Source organism: Salmo salar, chromosome ssa03 (assembly GCF_905237065.1).
Source record: "Salmo salar chromosome ssa03, Ssal_v3.1, whole genome shotgun sequence".
NCBI lineage: Eukaryota > Metazoa > Chordata > Actinopteri > Salmoniformes > Salmonidae > Salmo > Salmo salar.
The window spans coordinates 3,789,487-3,816,185 of NC_059444.1; the positions used below are offsets into that span (position 1 = coordinate 3,789,487).

Consider the following 26,699-nt stretch of genomic DNA (forward strand, 5'->3'; position numbering starts at 1 on the left):
TTCTTTTTTCTCTGAGGTTAGAAGCACAATTATTTCACTACACTCGCGATAACATCTGCTAACCATGTGATCAATAACATCTGCTAACCATGTGTATGTGACCATTAACATCTGCTAACCATGTGATCAATAACATCTGCTAACCGTGTGTATGTGATCAATAACATCTGATAAACATGTGTATGTGATCAATAACATCTGATAAACATGTGTATGTGATCAATAACATCTGATAAACATGTGTATGTGATCAATAACATTTGATAACTACTGGCATGCAGACACTAGTGTGGTCTTTTTTTTATGTGTGAAATTAAAATCCATGACCAGCATTCTTCCTCGAAATGGCCTTACTGTAGTAAATATGACGTTCTGTGTCTTTCCCCTAAAAAAGCGGCCAGTAGATTTGGTCCAATTGCACAGTGGACGGCTGACTTTTTCTGCCTGCTTATGCTTTTGGTTTACTTACGGTAAGGTGGACCCGCAGTGTCCAGTATGGTATCAGGTGATCCACTAACTACGGAGCGTAGGCTGACTGGTGAAAAATGACAAATAGCAAATGTTGGAACATAATTCATTCACCTTTTCGGATCAAATTTTCAATTTAATCACATCACACTGGAGCTCGAATGTAACGATCTCGTGCTAAACCTGGTACGTGAAAGCGGATTTTTTTCTATATTTAAAATTTATGAAATACCACAATTACAGAGGAAAAATATTGGCCACACCAACATGGGGCTGTGCTACAGTTTGCGTCCCCGGCTCTTCGGGGACTTAAGCGGGTCTATATCGAACGCTACCTCGGACTCGGATCAGCCTCCAGATCCAGCTGTACCTTACCGAACCGGGGGGACTCGTCAAGAGAACACAGGGGGTTATGGTGATACCTCGTCGCTTCGAGACGGTAGCAGCCAAGTACGCCATGGGGACACAGTCAAGCTCCCGCCTAGGGAGCCCCGCGGTAGAGACAACACGGGTACCGATGTAGTGCTCATACAGAACGGGGGTGGAAGCGGAGTAGGCAAGGGAACGGGCAAGGACCGTAGTCGACGATTACAGCTGCTGCAGAAAACAACCAGCACCCAAAAACAGAAAAACTGGGACAAACTGCTGGTGGAGGAGAAGGAGGCCGAGAGGGAGGCGAAGAAAATCAGTAAGAATATTGACAGGGCGTTAAAGGAGCTCAAACGGGAGTACAAACAGACTCATCGGCTGCTATTACTGGGTAGGTTGGCAACATTATTTCTACATTATTTAAACCATCCATCTCCATTTTGTCGTGAACGGCGGCATTTCAGGTCGCTAGAGCTGTCAGTGCTGCGTGTGCTTATATCACTCCCGTTTTCCACGTTAAATGGTATCCACCGGCAGTCGTCATTTTGACTGAGCTGAAGATGGACGTTGAATATCATAACCTATTTCATCCTCTACGTCTTCTTCACAGTTTTAAGCCCTTGTCCTGTCTATATCTTTCACGCCGCGTTCACGTACTAGTTGGAACTAGGAAACTCTAAAATGTTCGATTTTTTTTGTTTGTTTTTCTTCTAACTGGTTGTAGTGTTATACACGGTGCTGCGTTCAATCATTTGGCAAGTCGAAAATGTCTTAGTTCTGACTTGCACATGAACGCGACATCATGTTTGATTGCAGTTACACTTAAACTAATGATGATCGGGGTTGTTGTTATTGTAACGCATCTTAGTTCCATAACACACACACACACACACACACACACACACACACACACACACACACACACACACACACACACACACACACACACACACACACACACAATAACATAAATATTAAGTGTAAAATAGGGATGCTACAGTAGGCTGACCAGTGGCTAAAGCCCTACACTTTAAATATAGAAGATGTACACGTTTTTTTTTTTTATTTAAAAATGGGCTTTTATTCACATGAAGTTAAAATGATTCCTTCCTCTAGTCTTTGCCATCTGCACCCATATACATATAATCTATAGAATGGGCCTCCCCATTCAAGTCAATGATGGCATAATGGTTGGACTGGCAGCCATTGTAAACCTACCCTGAGTTTACCAGTCAAATTGCCAGGGTAACACAAGCCTTTTTCTATAGGTTCTATACCACCCCATGGCTTTTACACAGTATGGCCTTCTCTATGTCCATGTGTTACCCAGTGTGTCAGTGCTGTGGGAAAATGGGCTTCATCAGATCATAGAATAGTGAGATTCTTTCAAAAAAATATCTAAACAAGTTTGCTGACAAGTGGTTAAAAATCACTATAGGGGTTTCTACTGCCTCATTCAAACAATTACTTTCTTTTGGTTTCTCTCAAGCATCCACACTAACCTAGTCTTTATACATAGGGACCAACCACCCACACTACCCTAGTCTTTATACATAGGGGCCAACCATCCACACTACCCTAGTCTTTATACATAGGGCCCAACCATCCACACTACCTTAGTCTTTATACATAGGGACCAACCATCCACACTACCCTAGTCTTTATACATAGGGGCCAACCATCCACACTACCCTAGTCTTTATACATAGGGGCCAACCATCCACACTACCCTAGTCTTTATACATAGGGGCCAACCATCCACACTACCCTAGTCTTTATACATAGGGGCCAACCATCCACACTACCCTAGTCTTTATACCAAAGGGCCAACCATCCACACTACCCTAGTCTTTATTCATAGGGACCAACCATCCACTCTAGTCTTTATACATAGGGGCCAACCATCCACACTACCCTAGTCTTTATATATAGGGGCCAACCATCCACACTACCCTAGTCTTTATACATAGGGACCAACCATCCACACTACCCTAGTCTTTATACATAGGGGCCAACCATCCACACTACCCTAGTCTTTATACATAGGGCCCAACCATCCACACTACCCTAGTCTTTATACATAGGGACCAACCATCCACACTACCCTAGTCTTTATACATAGGGGCCAACCATCCACACTACCCTAGTCTTTATACATAGGGGCCAACCATCCACACTACCCTAGTCTTTATACATAGGGGCCAACCATCCACACTACCCTAGTCTTTATACATAGGGGCCAACCATCCACACTACCCTAGTCTTTATACATAGGGGCCAACCATCCACCTCCTAGTCTTTATACATAGGGGCCAACCATCCACCTCCCTAGTCTTTATACATAGGGGCCAACCATCCACACTACCCTAGTCTTTATACATAGGGCCCAACCATCCACTCTACCCTAGTCTTTATACATAGGGCCCAACCATCCACTCTACCCTAGTCTTTATACATAGGGACCAACCATCCACACTACCCTGGTCTTTATACATAGGGCCCAACCATCCACACTACCCTAGTCTTTATACATAGGGCCCAACCATCCACACTACCCTAGTCTTTATACATAGGGACCAACCATCCACTCTAGTCTTTATACATAGGGACCAACCATCCACACTACTTTAGTCTTTATACATAGGGCCCAACCATCCACACTACCCTAGTCTTTATACATAGGGGCCAACCATCCACACTACCCTAGTCTTTACACATAGGGCCCAACCATCCACACTACTCTAGTCTTTATACATAGGGCCCAACCATCCACACTACCCTAGTCTTTATACATAGGGGCCAACCATCCACACTACCCTAGTCTTTATACATAGGGGCCAACCATCCACACTACCCTAGTCTTTATATATAGGGGCCAACCATCCACACTACCCTAGTCTTTATACATAGGGGCCAACCATCCACACTACCCTAGTCTTTATACATAGGGACCAACCATCCACACTACTCTAGTCTTTATACATAGGGGCCAACCATCCACACTACCCTAGTCTTTATACATAGGGGCCAACCATCCACACTACCCTAGTCTTTATACATAGGGCCGAACCATCCACACTACCCTAGTCTTTATACATAGGGACCAAGCATCCACACTACCCTAGTCTTTATACATAGGGGCCAACCATCCACACTACCCTAGTCTTTATACATAGGGCCCAACCATCCACACTACCCTAGTCTTTATACATAGGGCCCAACCATCCACACTACCCTAGTCTTTATACATAGGGGCCAACCATCCACACTACCCTAGTCTTTATACATAGGGGCCAACCGTCCACACTACCCTAGTCTTTATACATAGGGGCCAACCATCCACACTACCCTAGTCTTTATACATAGGGCCCAACCATCCACACTACCCTAGTCTTTATACATAGGGACCAACCATCCACTCTAGTCTTTATACATAGGGACCAACCATCCACACTACCCTAGTCTTTATACATAGGGGCCAACCATCCACACTACCCTAGTCTTTATACATAGGGCCCAACCATCCACACTACCCTAGTCTTTATACATAGGGACCAACCATCCACTCTAGTCTTTATACATAGGGACCAACCATCCACACTACCCTAGTCTTTATACATAGGGACCAACCATCCTCACTACCCTAGTCTTTATACATAGGGCCCAACCATCCACACTACCCTAGTCTTTATTCATAGGGACTAACCATCCACACTACCCTAGTCTTTATACATAGGGGCCAACCATCCACACTACCCTAGTCTTTATACATAGGGGCCAACCATCCACTCTACCCTAGTCTTTATACATAGGGACCAACCATCCACACTACCCTAGTCTTTATACATAGGGGCCAACCATCCACACTACCCTAGTCTTTATACATAGGGCCCAACCATCCACACTACCCTAGTCTTTATACATAGGGACCAACCATCCACTCTAGTCTTTATACATAGGGACCAACCATCCACACTACCCTAGTCTTTATACATAGGGACCAACCATCCTCACTACCCTAGTCTTTATACATAGGGCCCAACCATCCACACTACCCTAGTCTTTATTCATAGGGACTAACCATCCACACTACCCTAGTCTTTATACATAGGGGCCAACCATCCACACTACCCTAGTCTTTATACATAGGGGCCAACCATCCACTCTACCCTAGTCTTTATACATAGGGACCAACCATCCACACTACCCTGGTCTTTATACATAGGGACCAACCATCCACTCTACCCTAGTCTTTATACATAGGGACCAACCATCCACACTACCCTAGTCTTTATACATAGGGGCCAACCATCCACACTACCCTAGTCTTTATACATAGGGGCCAACCATCCACACTACCCTAGTCTTTATACATAGGGACCAACCATCCACTCTAGTCTTTATACATAGGGACCAACCATCCACACTACCCTAGTCTTTATACATAGGGACCAACCATCCACACTACCCTAGTCTTTACACATAGGGCCCAACCATCCACACTACTCTAGTCTTTATACATAGGGCCCAACCATCCACACTACCCTAGTCTTTATACATAGGGGCCAACCATCCACACTACCCTAGTCTTTATACATAGGGGCCAACCATCCACACTACCCTAGTCTTTATACATAGGGCCCAACCATCCACACTACCCTAGTCTTTATTCATAGGGACCAACCATCCACTCTAGTCTTTATACATAGGGGCCAACCATCCACACTACCCTAGTCTTTATACATAGGGCCCAACCATCCACACTACCCTAGTCTTTATACATAGGGGCCAACCATCCACACTACCCTAGTCTTTATACATAGGGACCAACCATCCACACTACCCTAGTCTTTATACATAGGGCCCAACCATCCACACTACCCTAGTCTTTATACATAGGGACCAACCATCCACACTACCCTAGTCTTTATACATAGGGACCAACCATCCACACTACCCTAGTCTTTATACATAGGGCCCAACCATCCACACTACCCTAGTCTTTATACATAGGGACCAACCATCCACACTACCCTAGTCTTTATACATAGGGACCAACCATCCTCACTACCCTAGTCTTTATACATAGGGCCCAACCATCCACACTACCCTAGTCTTTATTCATAGGGACTAACCATCCACACTACCCTAGTCTTTATACATAGGGACCAACCATCCACACTACCCTAGTCTTTATACATAGGGACCAACCATCCTCACTACCCTAGTCTTTATACATAGGGACCAACCATCCACACTACCCTAGTCTTTATACATAGGGCCCAACCATCCACACTACCCTAGTCTTTATACATAGGGACCAACCATCCACACTACCCTAGTCTTTATACATAGCGACCAACCATCCACACTACCCTAGTCTTTATACATAGGGGCCAACCATCCACTCTACCCTAGTCTTTATACATATGGGCCAACCATCCACACTACCCTAGTCTTTATACATAGGGACCAACCATCCACTCTTGTCTTTATACATAGGGACCAACCATCCACACTACCCTAGTCTTTATACATAGGGACCAACCATCCACTCTAGTCTTTATACATAGGGACCAACCATCCTCACTACCCTAGTCTTTATACATAGGGACCAACCATCCACACTACCCTAGTCTTTATACATAGGGACCAACCATCCACTCTAGTCTTTATACATAGGGACCAACCATCCACACTACCCTAGTCTTTATACATAGGGACCAACCATCCACACTACCCTAGTCTTTATACATAGGGGCCAACCATCCACTCTAGTCTTTATACATAGGGCCCAACCATCCACACTACCCTAGTCTTTATACATAGGGACCAACCATCCACTCTAGTCTTTATACATAGGGACCAACCATCCTCACTACCCTAGTCTTTATACATAGGGACCAACCATCCACACTACCCTAGTCTTTATACATAGGGACCAACCATCCACACTACCCTAGTCTTTATACATAGGGACCAACCATCCTCACTACCCTAGTCTTTATACATAGGGACCAACCATCCACACTACCCTAGTCTTTATACATAGGGGCCAACCATCCACACTACCCTAGTCTTTATACATAGGGCCCAACCATCCACACTACCCTAGTCTTTATACATAGGGGCCAACCATCCACACTACCCTAGTCTTTATACATAGGGGCCAACCATCCACTCTAGTCTTTATACATAGGGGCCAACCATCCACACTACCCTAGTCTTTATACATAGGGCCCAACCATCCACACTACCCTAGTCTTTATACATAGGGGCCAACCATCCACTCTACCCTAGTCTTTATACATAGGGCCCAACCATCCACACTACCCTAGTCTTTATACATAGCGACCAACCATCCACACTACCCTAGTCTTTATACATAGGGCCCAACCATCCACACTACCCTAGTCTTTATACATAGGGACCAACCATCCACACTACCCTAGTCTTTATACATAGGGACCAACCATCCTCACTACCCTAGTCTTTATACATAGGGCCCAACCATCCACACTACCCTAGTCTTTATTCATAGGGACTAACCATCCACACTACCCTAGTCTTTATACATAGGGACCAACCATCCACACTACCCTAGTCTTTATACATAGGGACCAACCATCCTCACTACCCTAGTCTTTATACATAGGGACCAACCATCCACACTACCCTAGTCTTTATACATAGGGCCCAACCATCCACACTACCCTAGTCTTTATACATAGCGACCAACCATCCACACTACCCTAGTCTTTATACATAGCGACCAACCATCCACACTACCCTAGTCTTTATACATAGGGGCCAACCATCCACTCTACCCTAGTCTTTATACATATGGGCCAACCATCCACACTACCCTAGTCTTTATACATAGGGACCAACCATCCACTCTTGTCTTTATACATAGGGACCAACCATCCACACTACCCTAGTCTTTATACATAGGGACCAACCATCCACTCTAGTCTTTATACATAGGGACCAACCATCCTCACTACCCTAGTCTTTATACATAGGGACCAACCATCCACACTACCCTAGTCTTTATACATAGGGACCAACCATCCACTCTAGTCTTTATACATAGGGACCAACCATCCTCACTACCCTAGTCTTTATACATAGGGACCAACCATCCACACTACCCTAGTCTTTATACATAGGGACCAACCATCCACTCTAGTCTTTATACATAGGGACCAACCATCCTCACTACCCTAGTCTTTATACATAGGGACCAACCATCCACACTACCCTAGTCTTTATACATAGGGGCCAACCATCCACACTACCCTAGTCTTTATACATAGGGCCCAACCATCCACACTACCCTAGTCTTTATACATAGGGGCCAACCATCCACACTACCCTAGTCTTTATACATAGGGGCCAACCATCCACTCTAGTCTTTATACATAGGGGCCAACCATCCACACTACCCTAGTCTTTATACATAGGGCCCAACCATCCACACTACCCTAGTCTTTATACATAGGGGCCAACCATCCACTCTACCCTAGTCTTTATACATAGGGCCCAACCATCCACACTACCCTAGTCTTTATACATAGCGACCAACCATCCACACTACCCTAGTCTTTATACATAGGGGCCAACCATCCACTCTACCCTAGTCTTTATACATAGGGGCCAACCATCCACTCTACCCTAGTCTTTATACATAGGGCCCAACCATCCACACTACCCTAGTCTTTATACATAGGGACCAACCATCCACACTACCCTGGTCTTTATACATAGGGACCAACCATCCACTCTACCCTAGTCTTTATACATAGGGCCCAACCATCCACACTACTCTAGTCTTTATACATAGGGCCCAACCATCCACACTACTCTAGTCTTTATACATAGGGCCCAACCATCCACACTACCCTAGTCTTTATACATAGGGACCAACCATCCACACTACCCTGGTCTTTATACATAGGGCCCAACCATCCACACTACTCTAGTCTTTATACATAGGGCCCAACCATCCACACTACCCTAGTCTTTATACATAGGGACCAACCATCCACTCTAGTCTTTATACATAGGGGTCAACCATCCACACTACTTTAGTCTTTATACATAGGGCCCAACCATCCACACTACCCTAGTCTTTATACATAGGGGCCAACCATCCACACTACCCTAGTCTTTACACATAGGGCCCAACCATCCACACTACTCTAGTCTTTATACATAGGGCCCAACCATCCACACTACCCTAATCTTTATACATAGGGACCAACCATCCACACTACCCTAGTCTTTATACATAGGGGCCAACCATCCACACTACCCTAGTCTTTATACATAGGGGCCAACCATCCACACTACCCTAGTCTTTATACATCGGGACCAACCATCCACACTACCCTAGTCTTTATACATCGGGACCAACCATCCACACTACCCTAGTCTTTATACATAGGGGCCAACCATCCACACTACCCTAGTCTTTATACATAGGGGCCAACCATCCACACTACCCTAGTCTTTATACATAGGGGCCAACCATCCACACTACCCTAGTCTTTATACATAGGGGCCAACCATCCACTCTAGTCTTTATACATAGGGGCCAACCATCCACACTACCCTAGTCTTTATACATAGGGACCAACCATCCACACTACCCTAGTCTTTATACATAGGGGCCAACCATCCACACTACCCTAGTCTTTATACATAGGGGCCTTGTTAAATGTCCATACAGTATATTACCCAGTGTGTCAGTGGTGGGAAAGATGACTTTATCAGGTCGTTATAAATCACTGCTTGCCCACCTTATTCCTCTTTCTCTCTCTGAAACGGCTGAACTGTTCAGATGGGGGGGGTTGGACTGTAACTGTTCGGATGGGGGGGGTTGGACTGTAACTGTTCGGATGGGGGGGTTGGACTGTAACTGTTCAGATGGGGGGGTTGGACTGTAACTGTTCAGATGGGGGGGTTGGACTGTAACTGTTCAGATGGGGGGGTTGGACTGTAACTGTTCAGATGGGAGGGGGTTGGACTGTAACTGTTCAGATGGGAGGGGTTGGACTGTAACTGTTCAGATGGGGGGGTTGGACTGTAACTGTTCAGATGGGGGGGTTGGACTGTAACTGTTCAGATGGGGGGGGTTGGACTGTAACTGTTCAGATGGGGGGGGTTGGACTGTAACTGTTCAGATGGGGGGGTTGGACTGTAACTGTTCAGATGGGGGGGTTGGACTGTAACTGTTCAGATGGGGGGTTGGACTGTAACTGTTCAGATGGGGGGTTGGACTGTAACTGTTCAGATGGGGGGGGTTGGACTGTAACTGTTCGGATGGGGGGGGTTGGACTGTAACTGTTCGGATGGGGGGGGGTTGGACTGTAACTGTTCGGATGGGGGGGGGTTGGACTGTAACTGTTCGGATGGGGGGGGTTGGACTGTAACTGTTCAGATGGGGGGGGTTGGACTGTAACTGTTCAGAATGGGGGGGGTTGGACTGTAACTGTTCAGAATGGGGGGGGGTTGGACTGTAACTGTTCAGAATGGGGGGGGGTTGGACTGTAACTGTTCAGATGGGGGGGGTTGGACTGTAACTGTTCAGATGGGGGGGGTTGGACTGTAACTGTTCGGATGGGGGGGTTGGACTGTAACTGTTCGGATGGGGGTTGGACTGTAACTGTTCGGATGGGGGGGTTGGACTGTAACTGTTCAGATGGGGGGTTGGACTGTAACTGTTCAGAATGGGGGGGGTTGGACTGTAACTGTTCAGATGGGGGGGGTTGGACTGTAACTGTTCAGATGGGGGGGGTTGGACTGTAACTGTTCAGATGGGAGGGGTTGGACTGTAACTGTTCAGATGGGGGGGGGGTTGGACTGTAACTGTTCAGATGGGGGGGGGTTGGACTGTAACTGTTCAGATGGGGGGGGGTTGGACTGTAACTGTTCAGATGGGAGGGGTTGGACTGTAACTGTTCAGATGGGAGGGGTTGGACTGTAACTGTTCAGATGGGGGGTTGGACTGTAACTGTTCAGATGGGGGGTTGGACTGTAACTGTTCAGATGGGGGGGTTGGACTGTAACTGTTCAGATGGGGGGGTTGGACTGTAACTGTTCAGATGGGGGGGTTGGACTGTAACTGTTCAGATGGGGGGTTGGACTGTAACTGTTCAGATGGGGGGTTGGACTGTAACTGTTCAGATGGGGGGGTTGGACTGTAACTGTTCAGATGGGGGGGGTTGGACTGTAACTGTTCGGATGGGGGGGGTTGGACTGTAACTGTTCGGATGGGGGGGTTGGACTGTAACTGTTCGGATGGGGGGGGTTGGACTGTAACTGTTCGGATGGGGGGGGTTGGACTGTAACTGTTCAGATGGGGGGGGTTGGACTGTAACTGTTCAGAATGGGGGGGGTTGGACTGTAACTGTTCAGAATGGGGGGGGTTGGACTGTAACTGTTCAGATGGGAGGGGTTGGACTGTAACTGTTCGGATGGGGGGGTTGGACTGTAACTGTTCGGATGGGGGGGTTGGACTGTAACTGTTCAGATGGGGGGGGTTGGACTGTAACTGTTCAGATGGGGGGTTGGACTGTAACTGTTCAGAATGGGGGGGGGTTGGACTGTAACTGTTCAGATGGGGGGTTGGACTGTAACTGTTCAGATGGGGGGGTTGGACTGTAACTGTTCAGATGGGAGGGGTTGGACTGTAACTGTTCAGATGGGGGGGGGTTGGACTGTAACTGTTCGGATGGGGGGGTTGGACTGTAACTGTTCGGATGGGGGGTTGGACTGTAACTGTTCAGATGGGGGGGGGTTGGACTGTAACTGTTCAGATGGGGGGGTTGGACTGTAACTGTTCAGAATGGGGGGGGTTGGACTGTAACTGTTCAGAATGGGGGGGGGTTGGACTGTAACTGTTCAGAATGGGGGGGTTGGACTGTAACTGTTCAGAATGGGGGGGGTTGGACTGTAACTGTTCAGAATGGGGGGGGGTTGGACTGTAACTGTTCAGATGGGGGGGTTGGACTGTAACCGTTCAGATGGGGGGGTTGGACTGTAACTGTTCAGATGGGGGGGTTGGACTGTAACTGTTCAGATGGGGGGGTTGGACTGTAACTGTTCAGATGGGGGGGTTGGACTGTAACTGTTCAGATGGGGGGGTTGGACTGTAACTGTTCAGATGGGGGGGGTTGGACTGTAACTGTTCAGATGGGGGGGGTTGGATTGTAACTGTTCAGATGGGGGGTTGGACTGTAACTGTTCAGATGGGGGGGTTGGATTGTAACTGTTCAGATGGGGGGTTGGACTGTAACTGTTCAGATGGGGGGGTTGGACTGTAACTGTTCAGATGGGGGGGTTGGACTGTAACTGTTCAGATGGGGGGGTTGGACTGTAACTGTTCAGATGGGGGGGGGTTGGGCTGTAACTGTTCAGATGGGGGGGGTTGGACTGTAACTTTTCAGATGGGGGGGGGTTGGGCTGTAACTGTTCAGATGGGGGGGGAGTTGGGCTGTAACTGTTCAGATGGGGGGGGTTGGACTGTAACTGTTCAGATGGGGGAGGGTTGGACTGTAACTGTTCAGATGGGGGGGTTGGACTGTAACTGTTCAGATGGGGGGGGTTGGACTGTAACTGTTCAGATGGGGGGGGTTGGACTGTAACTGTTCAGATGGGGGGGGTTGGACTGTAACTGTTCAGATGGGGGGGTTGGACTGTAACTGTTCAGATGGGGGGGGTTGGACTGTAACTGTTCAGATGGGGGGGTTGGACTGTAACTGTTCAGATGGGGGGGTTGGACTGTAACTGTTCAGATGGGGGGGTTGGACTGTAACTGTTCAGATGGGGGGGGTTGGACTGTAACTGTTCAGATGGGGGGGGGTTGGACTGTAACTGTTCAGATGGGGGGGTTGGACTGTAACTGTTCAGATGGGGGGTTGGACTGTAACTGTTCAGATGGGGGGGGGTTGGACTGTAACTGTTCAGATGGGGGGGGGGTTGGACTGTAACTGTTCAGATGGGGGGGGTTGGACTGTAACTGTTCAGATGGGGGGGTTGGACTGTAACTGTTCAGATGGGGGCGGGTTGTGGTTTTCATTACTAGAGGGCCAAAGTTTCCACTCAGAGAAGACAGTGGCTTTTATCATAGACATCAACATGAAGAATACAGTAGTATACAGTAGTATACAGTAGTATACCAGACTTAACTGGATACGTCTTCTTGAGTGTCTTTTCAGTTATGGTAATGAGTTTTCATTTCAGCTCACTAGGAGAACCCTGTAATCTATGTGGAGAACCCTGTTTAATCACAACACTGGTAATCTATGTGGAGAACCCTGTTTAATCACAACACTGGTAATCTATGTGGAGAACCCTGTAATCTATGTGGAGAACCCTGTAATCTATGTGGAGAACCCTGTAATCTACGTGGAGAACCCTGTAATCTATGTGGAGAACCCTGTTTTACTCAACACTGGTAATCTATGTGGAGAACCCTGCCTTAATCACAACACTGGTAATCTATGTGGAGAACCCTGTTTAATCACAACACTGGTAATCTATGTGGAGAACCCTGTTTAATCACAACACTGGTAGTCTATGTGGAGAACCCTGCTTTACTCACAACACTGGTAATCTATGTTTAGAACCCTGCCTTAATCACAACACTGGTAATCTATGTGGAGAAACCTGTTTAATCACAACACTGGTAATCTATGTGGAGAACCCTGCCTTAATCACAACACTGGTAATCTATGTGGAGAACCCTGTTTAATCACAACACTGGTAATCTATGTGGAGAACCCTGTTTAATCACAACACTGGTAATCTATGTGGAGAACCCTGTTTAATCACAACACTGGTAATCTATGTGGAGAACCCTGTTTAATCACAACACTGGTAATCTATGTGGAGAAACCTGTTTAATCACAACACTGGTAATCTATGTGGAGAACCCTGCCTTAATCACAACACTGGTAATCTATGTGGAGAACCCTGTTTAATCACAACACTGGTAATCTATGTGGAGAACCCTGTTTAATCACAACACTGGTAATCTATGTGGAGAACCCTGTTTAATCACAACACTGGTAATCTATGTTTAGAACCCTGTTTAATCACAACACTGGTAATCTATGTGGAGAACCCTGTTTTACTCAACACTGGTAATCTATGTGGAGAACCCTGTTTAATCACAACACTGGTAATCTATGTTTAGAACCCTGTTTAATCACAACACTGGTAATCTATGTGGAGAACCCTGTTTTACTCAACACTGGTAATCTATGTGGAGAACCCTGCTTTAAGGGTTGTTAAGGGTTTATAACTAGTTGATTAGACTTATTAATGAATAAGTTATTTATTACCCAATCAGTTTTAACATAGTAGTGTAGGTCTATGTCTCTATCTTGATTTAAATGGCAAAACTGATCGTAGAGCAACACTCCTGCTCTGAGATGCTTGATACATACGACCCTAAACTACATTTAAACAGAGAACCTATTCGGGTTCCTCTCCTTGATAGACTGCAATCCTTCCGTTAGGCTTGGTCACCGGTATCCTGTATATACCGTTTATACCGGGGTATTTGGAAATAACCAAACGGGATGTTTTTTTACATTTTTTTTTATACCATTTTGAAATTATATAGTTTTTAGTTTTTCAAGAAATTGTTATTTGTAGCATTTTGTACTTTTTTTTTTAATGTAAATATTTACAGTCAACTTGTGCAGTACGTTAGGAAATGAAGCAGAATGCGTTCTTCATTTCACCTCTTACGTCTCTTACGCTTCATAATGTAAAAGAAATGTTTGATAGTTCCCCAGCACAGTGGTTCCAGTCACGTGTTTGTTTGTAAATAGCACAACAAGAGGAAGTGGGAACAGGGGAGTCCAGCTGTGTGTTGACAGAGGTCGTGTTTTATACTGAAAGTCAAGTGTTTTTGTTCGTCAATAGAGTGATCAGGGACGTGCAACTATAGTTTTCCTTCACAGGAAATACATTAGTGCAACACATTCAGCTTCCTTTTCATCACATGACAACAGAAGTGCGACGCTATTTGGCTGGGAGCCACACCAGTAAATGAGCTGATAATGAAAAAGCTAAAACGATGCATAGAAAGAATGTAGCCAGCTACATTTCCTAATACTAAGCTTAAAGTTAATCTTGCATTTTACCAGAGAAAAGCAGGCTGGCTACACCCAGAAAAGTAGAGAGAAAAGCAGGCTGGCTACACCCAGAAAAGTAGAGAGAAAAGCAGGCTGGCGACGCCCAGAAAAGCAGGCTGGCGACGCCCAGAAAAGCAGGCTGGCTACGCCCAGAAAAGCAGGCTGGCTACGCCCAGAAAAGTAGAGAGAAAAGCAGGCTGGCTACGCCCAGAAAAGTAGAGAGAAAAGCAGGCTGGCTACACCCAGAAAAGTAGAGAGAAAAGCAGGCTGGCGACGCCCAGAAAAGCAGGCTGGCTACGCCCAGAAAAGCAGGCTGGCTACGCCCAGAAAAGCAGGCTGGCGACGCCCAGAAAAGTAGAGAGAAAAGCAGGCTGGCAACGCCCAGAAAAGCAGGCAGGCGACGCCCAGAAAAGTAGAGAGAAAAGTAGCTCCACATCAGTCAGAGAGACGCCAGTCAGAGAGACTCCAGTCAGAGAGACTCCAGTCAGAGAGACTCCAGTCAGAGAGACTCCAGTCAGAGAGACTCCAGTCAGAGAGACTCCAGTCAGAGAGACGCCAGTCAGAGAGACTCCAGTCAGAGAGACTCCAGCCAGAGAGACGCCAGTCAGAGAGACTCCGGTCAGAGAGACTCCGGTCAGAGAGACTCCGGTCAGAGAGACTCCGGTCAGAGAGACTCCGGTCAGAGAGACGCCGGTCAGAGAGACTCCGGTCAGAGAGACTCCGGTCAGAGAGACTCCGGTCAGAGAGACTCCGGTCAGAGAGACTCCGGTCAGAGAGACTCCGGCCAGAGAGACTCCGGTCAGAGAGACTCCGGTCAGAGAGACGCCGGTCAGAGAGACTCCGGTCAGAGAGACTCCGGTCAGAGAGACTCCGGTCAGAGAGACTCCGGTCAGAGAGAGACTCCAGCCAGAGAGACTCCGGCCAGAGAGACTCCGGTCAGAGAGACTCCGGTCAGAGAGACGCCGGTCAGAGAGACGCCGGTCAGAGAGACTCCGGTCAGAGAGACTCCGGTCAGAGAGACTCCGGTCAGAGAGACTCCGGTCAGAGAGACGCCGGTCAGAGAGACGCCAGTCAGAGAGACTCCAGTCAGAGAGACTCCGGTCAGAGAGACTCCAGAGACTCCAGCCAGAGAGACTCCAGCCAGAGAGACTCCAGTCAGAGAGACTCCGGTCAGAGAGACTCCGGTCAGAGAGACGCCGGTCAGAGAGACTCCGGTCAGAGAGACTCCGGTCAGAGAGACTCCGGTCAGAGAGACTCCGGTCAGAGAGAGACTCCAGCCAGAGAGACTCCAGCCAGAGAGACTCCAGCCAGAGAGACTCCGGTCAGAGAGACTCCGGTCAGAGAGACGCCGGTCAGAGAGACGCCGGTCAGAGAGACTCCGGTCAGAGAGACTCCGGTCAGAGAGACTCCGGTCAGAGAGACTCCGGTCAGAGAGACTCCGGTCAGAGAGACGCCGGTCAGAGAGACGCCAGTCAGAGAGACTCCAGTCAGAGAGACTCCGGTCAGAGAGACTCCAGAGACTCCAGCCAGAGAGACTCCGGCCAGAGAGACTCCAGTCAGAGAGACTCCGGTCAGAGAGACTCCGGTCAGAGAGACGCCGGTCAGAGAGACTCCAGCAAGAGAGACTCCGGTCAGAGAGACTCCGGTCAGAGAGACTCCAGTCAGAGAGACTCCGGCCAGAGAGACTCCGGCCAGAGAGACTCCGGCCAGAGAGACTCCGGCCAGAGAGACTCCGGCCAGAGAGACTCCAGTCAGAGAGACGCCAGTCAGAGAGACGCCAGTCAGAGAGACGTCTGCTGATAGAAGTGCAACAGAAACTCAAAATTAGTCTGATGCCGAGCAGAAATTACAAGAAGCATGTTAGATCTGTGAAATGTATTTTGTGTTTGATCTTTTTTTCCTGCATGAAAAACGCAGAACTGTGTTCAACTTGCTAGTTATCTCAGTAGGTGGCTGAATTAATAAGGAATCAGGGCATCAAATGCATTAGCTTTCTGCCGTGTTTGAGAAGTCAAAGTCCTTTGGGTGAGTTACAGAGCATACAGAAAGTATTCAGACCCCTTGACTTCTTCCACATTTTGTTACGTTACAGCCTTATTCTAAAATGGATTACCCACAATACCCCATAATAAAAAACAAAGACAGGTTTTTAGAACATTTTGCAAATGTATATAAAAAAAAATCAGATATGACAATTGCATAAGAATTAAGACCTTTTACTCAGTACTTTGTTGAAGTAACTTTTGGCAGCGACTATAGCCTTGAGTCTTCTTGGGTATGATACTACAAGCTTGGCATACCTGTATTTGGGGAGTTTCTCCCATTCTTCTCTGCAGATTCTCTCAAGCTCTGTCAGGTTGAATGGGGAGCGTCGCTGCACAGCTATTTTCAGGTCTCTCCAGAGATGTTTGATCGGGTTCAAGTCCGGGCTCTGGCTGGGCCACTCAAGGACATTCAGAGACTTGTCCCGAAGCCACTCCTGTGTTGTCTTGGCTATGTGCTTAGGGTTGTTGTCCTGTTGGAAGGTGAACCTTCACCCCAGTCTGAGGTCCTGAGCGCTCTGGAGCAGGTTTTCATCAAGGATCTCTCTGTACTTTGCTCCGTTCATCTTTCCCACGATCCTGACTAGTCCCCCAGTTCCTGCCGCTGAAAAACATCCCCACAGCATGATGCTGCCACCACCATGTTTCACCGTAGGGATGGTGCCAGGTTTCCTCCTGACATAACGCTTGGTATTCAGGCCAAAGAGTTCAATCTTGGTTTCATCAGAACAGAGAATCTTTTTCTCATGGTCTGAGAGTCCTTTAGGTGCCTATTGGCAAACTCCAAGCGGGCTGTCACGTGCCTTTTACTGAGGAGTGTCTACCGTCTGGCCGCTTTACCATAAAGGCCTGATTGGTGGAGTGCTGCAGAGATGGTTGTCCTTCTGGAAGGTTCTCCCATCTCCACAGAGGAACTCTGGAGCTCTTTCAGGGTGACCATCGGGTTCTTGGTCACCTCCCTGACCAAGGCCCTTCTCCCCCGATTGCTCAGTTTGGCCGGGCGGCCAGCTCTAGGAAGAGTCTTGGTGGTTCCAAACTTCTTCCATTTAAGAATGATGGAGGCCACTGTGTTCTTGGGGACCTTCAATGCTGCAGAAATGTTTTGGTACCCTTCCCCAGGTCTGTGCCTCGACACGCTCTCTATGGACAATTCCTTCAACCTCATGGCTTGGTTTTTGCTCTGACGTGCACTGTCAACTGTGGGACCTTATATAGACAGGTGTGTGCCTTTTTTTCAAATCATGTCCAATCAATTGAATTTACCACAGGTGGACTCCAAGTTGTAGAAACATCAAGGATGATCAATGGAAACCGGATGCAAAGGGTCTGAATACTTATGTAAATAAGGTATTTCTGTTTTTATTTTTAATACATTTGAAAACATTAAAAAAACTGTTTTCGCTTTGTCTTTATGGGTTATTGTGTGTAGATTGATGAGAGGGAAAAGAATGTCATCAATTTTAGAATAAGTATGTAACGTAACAAAATGTGGAAAAAGTCAAGGGGTCTGAATACTTTCCAAAAGCACCGTACAATATATAAGTACAAAAAAAAATGTTTGGTGATTTCTGATGTTGTTTTTTGTGTGAGCGTTGGGCTATGGTAATATCAGGAACAGCACCATCTAGTGGTCAGAACCTGGTACTACCAGGAACAGCACCATCTAGTGGTCAGAACCTGGTACTACCAGGAACAGCACCATCTAGTGGTCAGAACCTGGTAATATCAGGAACAGCACCATCTAGTGGTCAGAACCTGGTAATATCAGGAACAGCACCATCTAGTGGTCAGAACCTGGTAATATCAGGAACAGCACCATCTAGTGGTCAGAACCTGGTAATATCAGGAACAGCACCATCTAGTGGTCAGAACCTGGTACTACCAGGAACAGCACCATCTAGTGGTCAGAACCTGGTACTACCAGGAACAGCACCATGTAGTGGTCAGAACCTGGTACTATCAGGAACAGCACCATCTAGTGGTCAGAACCTGGTACTATCAGGAACAGCACCATCTAGTGGTCAGAACCTGGTACTATCAGGAACAGCACCATCTAGTGGTCAGAACCTGGTAATATCAGGAACAGCACCATCTAGTGGTCAGAACCTGGTAATATCAGGAACAGCACCATCTAGTGGTCAGAACCTGGTAATATCAGCAACAGCACCATCTAGTGGTCAGAACCTGGTAATATCAGGAACAGCACCATCTAGTGGTCAGAACCTGGTAATATCAGGAACAGCACCATCTAGTGGTCAGAACCTGGTAATATCAGGAACAGCACCATCTAGTGGTCAGAACCTGGTAATATCAGGAACAGCGCCATCTAGTGGTCAGAACCTGGTAATATCAGGAACAGCACCATGTAGTGGTCAGAACCTGGTAATATCAGGAACAGCACCATCTAGTGGTCACAACCTGGTAATATCAGGAACAGCACCATCTAGTGGTCAGAACCTGGTGATATCAGGAACAGCACCATCTAGTGGTCAGAACCTGGTACTATCAGGAACAGCACCATCTAGTGGTCAGAACCTGGTAATATCAGGAACAGCACCATCTAGTGGTCAGAACCTGGTAATATCAGGAACAGCACCATCTAGTGGTCAGAACCTGGTAATATCAGCAACAGCACCATCTAGTGGTCAGAACCTGGTACTATCAGCAACAGCACCATCTAGTGGTCAGAACCTGGTACTATCAGCAACAGCACCATCTAGTGGTCAGAACCTGGTACTATCAGCAACAGCACCATCTAGTGGTCAGAACCTGGTACTATCAGGAACAGCACCATCTAGTGGTCAGAACCTGGTACTATCAGGAACAGCACCATCTAGTGGTCAGAACCTGGTACTTTCAGGAACAGCACCATCTAGTGGTCAGAACCTGGTACTATCAGGAACAGCACCATCTAGTGGTCAGAACCTGGTAATATCAGGAACAGCACCATCTAGTGGTCAGAACCTGGTACTATCAGCAACAGCACCATCTAGTGGTCAGAACCTGGTACTATCAGCAACAGCACCATCTAGTGGTCAGAACCTGGTACTATCAGGAACAGCACCATCTAGTGGTCAGAACCTGGTACTATCAGGAACAGCACCATCTAGTGGTCAGAACCTGGTACTTTCAGGAACAGCACCATCTAGTGGTCAGAACCTGGTACTATCAGGAACAGCACCATCTAGTGGTCAGAACCTGGTAATATCAGGAACAGCACCATCTAGTGGTCAGAACCTGGTACTATCAGGAACAGCACCATCTAGTGGTCAGAACCTGGTACTATCAGGAACAGCACCATCTAGTGGTCAGAACCTGGTGATATCAGGAACAGCACCATCTAGTGGTCAGAACCTGGTAATATCAGGAACAGCACCATCTAGTGGTCAGAACCTGGTAATATCAGGAACAGCGCCATCTAGTGGCCAGAACCTGGTACTATCAGGAACAGCACCATCTAGTGGTCAGAACCTGGTACTATCAGGAACAGCACCATCTAGTGGTCAGAACCTGGTAATATCAGGAACAGCACCATTGTTGTGGGGTCTGATACTGGTTGTTGGGGTGGTGGTGGGGTCTGATACTGGTTGTTGGGGTGGTGGTGGTGGGGTCTGATACTGGTTGTTGGGGTGGTGGTGGTGGGGTCTGATACTGGTTGTTGGGGTGGTGGTGGTGGGGTCTGATACTGGTTGTTGGGGTGGTGGTGGTGGTGGGGTCTGATACTGGTTGTTGGGGTGGTGGTGGTGGTGGGGTCTGATACTGGTTGTTGGGGTGGTGGTGGTGGTGGGGTCTGATACTGGTTGTTGGGGTGGTGGTGGTGGTGGGGTCTGATACTGGTTGTTGGGGTGGTGGTGGTGGTGGGGTCTGATACTGGTTGTTGGGGTGGTGGTGGTTGGGTCTGATACTGGTTGTTGGGGTGGTGGTGGTGGTGGGGTCTGATACTGGTTGTTGGGGTGGTGGTGGTGGTGGGGGGTCTGATACTGGTTGTTGGGGTGGTGGTGGTGGTGGTGGGGTCTGATACTGGTTGTTGGGGTGGTGGTGGTGGTGGGGTCTGATACTGGTTGTTGGGGTGGTGGTGGTGGTGGGGTCTGATACTGGTTGTTGGGGTGGTGGTGGTGGTGGTGGGGGTCTGATACTGGTTGTTGGGGTGGTGGTGGTGGTGGGGGTCTGATACTGGTTGTTGGGGTGGTGGTGGTGGTGGTGGGGTCTGATACTGGTTGTTGGGGTGGTGGTGGTGGTGGTGGGGTCTGATACTGGTTGTTGGGGTGGTGGTGGTGGTGGTCTATTGGGTGGTGGTGGTGGTGGGGTCTGATACTGGTTGTTGGGGGGGTGGTGGTGGTGGGGTCTGATACTGGTTGTTGGGGTGGTGGTGGTGGTGGGGTCTGATACTGGTTGTGGTGGTGGTGGTGGGGGGGTCTGATACTGGTTGTTGGGGTGGTGGTGGTGGTGGGGTCTGATACTGGTTGTTGGGGTGGTGGTGGTGGTGGGGTCTGATACTGGTTGTTGGGGTGGTGGTGGTGGTGGGGTCTGATACTGGTTGTTGGGGTGGTGGTGGTGGTGGGGTCTGATACTGGTTGTTGGGGTGGTGGTGGTGGTGGGGTCTGATACTGGTTGTTGGGGTGGTGGTGGTGGTGGGGTCTGATACTGGTTGTTGGGGTGGTGGTGGTGGTGGGGTCTGATACTGGTTGTTGGGGTGGTGGTGGTGGTGGTGGGGTCTGATACTGGTTGTTGGGGTGGTGGTGGTGGTGGGGTCTGATACTGGTTGTTGGGGTGGTGGTGGTGGTGGGGTCTGATACTGGTTGTTGGGGTGGTGGTGGTGGTGGGGTCTGATACTGGTTGTTGGGGTGGTGGTGGTGGTGGGGTCTGATACTGGTTGTTGGGGTGGTGGTGGTGGTGGGGGTCTGATACTGGTTGTTGGGGTGGTGGTGGTGGGGTCTGATACTGGTTGTTGGGGTGGTGGTGGTGGTGGGGTCTGATACTGGTTGTTGGGGTGGGTGGTGGTGGTGGGGTCTGATACTGGTTGTTGGGGTGGTGGTGGTGGTGGGGTCTGATACTGGTTGTTGGGGTGGTGGTGGTGGTGGGGTCTGATACTGGTTGTTGGGGGGGGTGGTGGTGGTGGGGTCTGATACTGGTTGTTGGGGTGGTGGTGGTGGTGGGGTCTGATACTGGTTGTTGGGGTGGTGGTGGTGGTGGGGTCTGATACTGGTTGTTGGGGTGGTGGTGGTGGTGGGGTCTGATACTGGTTGTTGGGGTGGTGGTGGTGGTGGGGTCTGATACTGGTTGTTGGGGTGGTGGTGGTGGTGGGGTCTGATACTGGTTGTTGGGGTGGTGGTGGTGGTGGGGTCTGATACTGGTTGTTGGGGTGGTGGTGGTGGTGGGGTCTGATACTGGTTGTTGGGGTGGTGGTGGTGGTGGGGTCTGATACTGGTTGTTGGGGGTGGTGGTGGGGTCTGATACTGGTTGTTGGGGTGGTGGTGGTGGTGGGGTCTGATACTGGTTGTTGGGGTGGGTGGTGGTGGTGGGGTCTGATACTGGTTGTTGGGGGGTGGTGGTGGTGGGGTCTGATACTGGTTGTTGGGGTGGTGGTGGTGGTGGGGTCTGATACTGGTTGTTGGGGTGGTGGTGGTGGTGGGGTCTGATACTGGTTGTTGGGGTGGTGGTGGTGGTGGGGTCTGATACTGGTTGTTGGGGTGGTGGTGGTGGTGGGGTCTGATACTGGTTGTTGGGGTGGTGGTGGTGGTGGGGTCTGATACTGGTTGTTGGGGTGGTGGTGGTGGTGGGGTCTGATACTGGTTGTTGGGGTGGTGGTGGTGGTGGGGTCTGATACTGGTTGTTGGGGTGGTGGTGGTGGTGGGGTCTGATACTGGTTGTTGGGGTGGTGGTGGTGGTGGGGTCTGATACTGGTTGTTGGGGTGGTGGTGGTGGGGTCTGATACTGGTTGTTGGGGTGGTGGTGGTGGTGGGGTCTGATACTGGTTGTTGGGGTGGTGGTGGTGGTGGGGTCTGATACTGGTTGTTGGGGTGGTGGTGGTGGTGGGGTCTGATACTGGTTGTTGGGGTGGTGGTGGTGGGGTCTGATACTGGTTGTTGGGGTGGTGGTGGTGGGGTCTGATGCTGGTTGTTGGGGTGGTGGTGGTGGTGGGGTCTGATACTGGTTGTTGGGGTGGGTTGATTTGGCCATTTTATTTTGGATTCCTCACGTCTTAATCATTTTTAAGAGGTTTCTTCCCAATCTGATGTTTGTACTATAGTTAGTACATATTATAAGAATCCTGTAAACTGAAATGGCTAATTTGGGTGCAATCAATTAGCTTAAGTACAATTTCCCTATAAAGTGCGCTACTTTTGTCCAGGCCCACACCCTATTCCCTACATAGTTCACTACTTTCACCAGAGTCCATCGCTACAATGGGGAATCTGGTACAATTTCAGACACAGCCAGCCATAGCCCTGGTCCAAAGTAGTGCACTACATAGGGAATAGGGTGCCATAGCCCTGGTCTAAAGAAGTTCACTACGTAGGGAATAGGGTGCCATAGCCCTTGTCTAAAATAGTGCACTACATAGGGAATAGGGTGCCATAGCCCTGGTCTAAAGTAGTGCACTACATAGGGAATAGGGTGCCATAGCCCTGGTCTAAAGTAGTGCACTATATAGGGAATAGGGTGCCATAGCCCTGGTCTAAAGTAGTGCACTACATAGGGAATAGGGTGCCATAGCCCTGGTCTAAAGTAGTGCACTACATAGGGAATAGGGTGCCATAGCCCTGGTCTAAAGTAGTGCACTACATAGGGAATAGGGTGCCATAGCCCTGGTCTAAAGTAGTGCACTACATAGGGAATAGGGTGCCATAGCCCTGGTCTAAAGTAGTGCACTATATAGGGAATAGGGTGCCATAGCCCTGGTCTATAGTAGTGCACTATATAGGGAATAGGGTGCCATAGCCCTGGTCTAAAGTAGTGCACTATATAGGGAATAGGGTGCCATAGCCCTGGTCTAAAGTAGTGCACTACATAGGGAATAGGGTACCATAGCCCTGGTCTAAAGTAGTGCACTACATAGGGAATAGGGTGCCATTCAAGCCCCAGTGTTCCTCCACAGGAAGGCCAGAGTGCTGGCTGAGCCCTTAGGACAGTTGTTGAGATGCGGGTTGATGTTTGTTCTCTCTCTGTTCCTTTTGAAAGTGGACACCTTCCAAATAGTGTTACATTTACGCCAGTCCAAGGTGTGCCGGCCCGGCTAATCTGGCTCACTTTATCTGTTTGTAGTAGCGCACAGTCAGAAGGAAGTACATAAGTATATCTGGTTGAAAAACAATTCATCAGTCCTCTTTGTGCTGTTAGTTGTTCTGGAACTGTGTTATAGAATTTACATTGTAGAATGTTTACGTTGTAGAATGTCTAGGCTCTAGAATATGACTAGTATTCTAGTATTCATGGTCACCACCTCGATGAGTGCTTCCCTCTTATCAGTCTGGCTTCATTTACATTCAAGCCACTTGACTTTGATAGGCCTACTTTATGCACTGTGTTCTGATTTGGTGGCAGGCCAAACTCACCATTGATTCCAGGAAAGGAAGCAGGGAATCCACTGTTAGGCCACATTATAAACTGGATGGTTCGAGCCCTGAATGCTGATTGGCTGACAGCAATGGTATATCAGATCGTATACCATGGGTATGACAATTTTCTTTTTATTCCTGTTCTAATTACGTTGGTAACCAGTTTATAACAGCAATAAGGCACATCGGGGGTTTGTGGTATATGGCCAATATACCACGGCTAAGGGCTGTGTTCAGGCACTCCACGTTGCGTCGTGCTTTTGAACAGTCCTTGGCTGTGGTATATTGGCCATATACCACACCCCCTCGGGCATTATTGCTTAATTAGACCACATTAGGGAAGGAAGCAGGGGATCCATTTGTTAGACAACATTAGACCACATTAGGATGGACAACACTGCTCCAGAGAAAGACTGCTGTGTGTGTTTATAGCGTGCCGTGTGTGTTATAGCGTGCTGTGTTATAGCGTGCCTTGTGTGTTATAGCGTGCCGTGTTACAGCGTGCCGTGTTATAGCGTGCCGTGTTATAGCGTGCCGTGTTATAGCGTGCCGTGTGTGCGTTATAGCGTGCCGTGTTATAGCGTGCCGTGTTATAGCGTGCTGTGTGTGTGTTATAGCGTGCCGTGTTATAGCGTGCCGTGTTATAGCGTGCCGTGTTTATAGCGTGCCGTGAGTGTGTTATAGCGTGCCGTGTTATAGCGTGCCGTGTTATAGCGTGCCGTGTTATAGCGTGCCGTGTTTATAGCGTGCCGTGTTTATAGCGTGCCGTGTTTATAGCGTGCCGTGTTATAGCGTGCCGTGTTATAGCGTGCCGTGTTATAGCGTGCCGTGTTTATAGCGTGCCGTGTTTATAGCGTGCCGTGTTATAGCGTGCCGTGTTTATAGCGTGCCGTGTTATAGCGTGCCGTGTGTGTGTTATAGCGTGCCGTGTTATAGCGTGCCGTGTGTGTGTTATAGCGTGCCGTGTTTATAGCGTGCCGTGTGTGTGTTATAGCGTGCCGTGTTTATAGCGTGCCGTGAGTGTGTTATAGCGTGCCGTGTGTGTGTTATAGCGTGCCGTGTGTGTGTTATAGCGTGCCGTGTTATAGCGTGCCGTGTTATAGCGTGCCGTGAGTGTGTTATAGCATGCTGTGTTATAGCGTGCCGTGTTATAGTGTGCCGTGTTTATAGCGTGCCGTGTTATAGCGTGCCGTGTTTATAGCGTGCCGTGTTATAGCGTCCCGTGTTTATAGCGTGCCGTGTGTGTTATAGCGTGCCGTGTTTATAGCGTGCCGTGTTATAGCGTGCCATAGCGTGCCGTGTTATAGCGTGCCGTGTTTATAGCGTGCCGTGTTTATAGCGTGCCGTGTTTATAGCGTGCCGTGTTTATAGCGTGCCGTGTTTATAGCGTGCCGTGTTATAGCGTGCCGTGTTTATAGCGTGCCGTGTTATAGCGTGCCGTGAGTGTGTTATAGCGTGCCGTGTTATAGCGTGCCGTGTTATAGCGTGCCGTGTTATAGCGTGCCGTGTTATAGCGTGCCGTGTGTGTGTTATAGCGTGCCGTGTTTATAGCGTGCCGTGTTTATAGCGTGCCGTGTTATAGCGTGCCGTGTTATAGCGTGCCGTGTTTATAGCGTGCCGTGTTATAGCGTGCCGTGTTATAGCGTGCCGTGTTATAGCGTGCCGTGTTTATAGCGTGCCGTGTTTATAGCGTGCCGTGTTATAGCGTGCCGTGTTTATAGCGTGCCGTGTTTATAGCGTGCCGTGTTATAGCGTGCCGTGTGTGTGTTATAGCGTGCCGTGTTATAGCGTGCCGTGTGTGTGTTATAGCGTCCCGTGTTTATAGCGTGCCGTGTTTATAGCGTGCCGTGTGTGTGTTATAGCGTGCCGTGTTTATAGCGTGCCGTGAGTGTGTTATAGCGTGCCGTGTTTATAGCGTGCCGTGTGTGTGTTATAGCGTGCCGTGTTTATAGCGTGCCGTGAGTGTGTTATAGCGTGCCGTGTGTGTGTTATAGCGTGCCGTGTGTGTGTTATAGCGTGCCGTGTTATAGCGTGCCGTGTTATAGCGTGCCGTGAGTGTGTTATAGCATGCTGTGTTTATAGCGTGCCGTGTTTATAGCGTGCCGTGT

General features: G+C 48.5%; 1 protein-coding gene across 1 annotated transcript in view; it reads left to right on the forward strand.

Annotated features, from left to right (window-relative positions):
• Positions 1-485: 485 nt before the first annotated feature.
• Positions 486-26,699, forward strand: part of LOC106596458 (guanine nucleotide-binding protein G(olf) subunit alpha) — a 129,776-nt gene continuing 103,562 nt past the window's right edge. Inside the window, exon 1 of the mRNA XM_045714411.1 lies at positions 486-1,228. Coding sequence (XP_045570367.1) covers positions 736-1,228 — 493 coding nt within the window. The 5' untranslated portion in view covers positions 486-735. The remainder of the gene's footprint in view (positions 1,229-26,699) is intronic.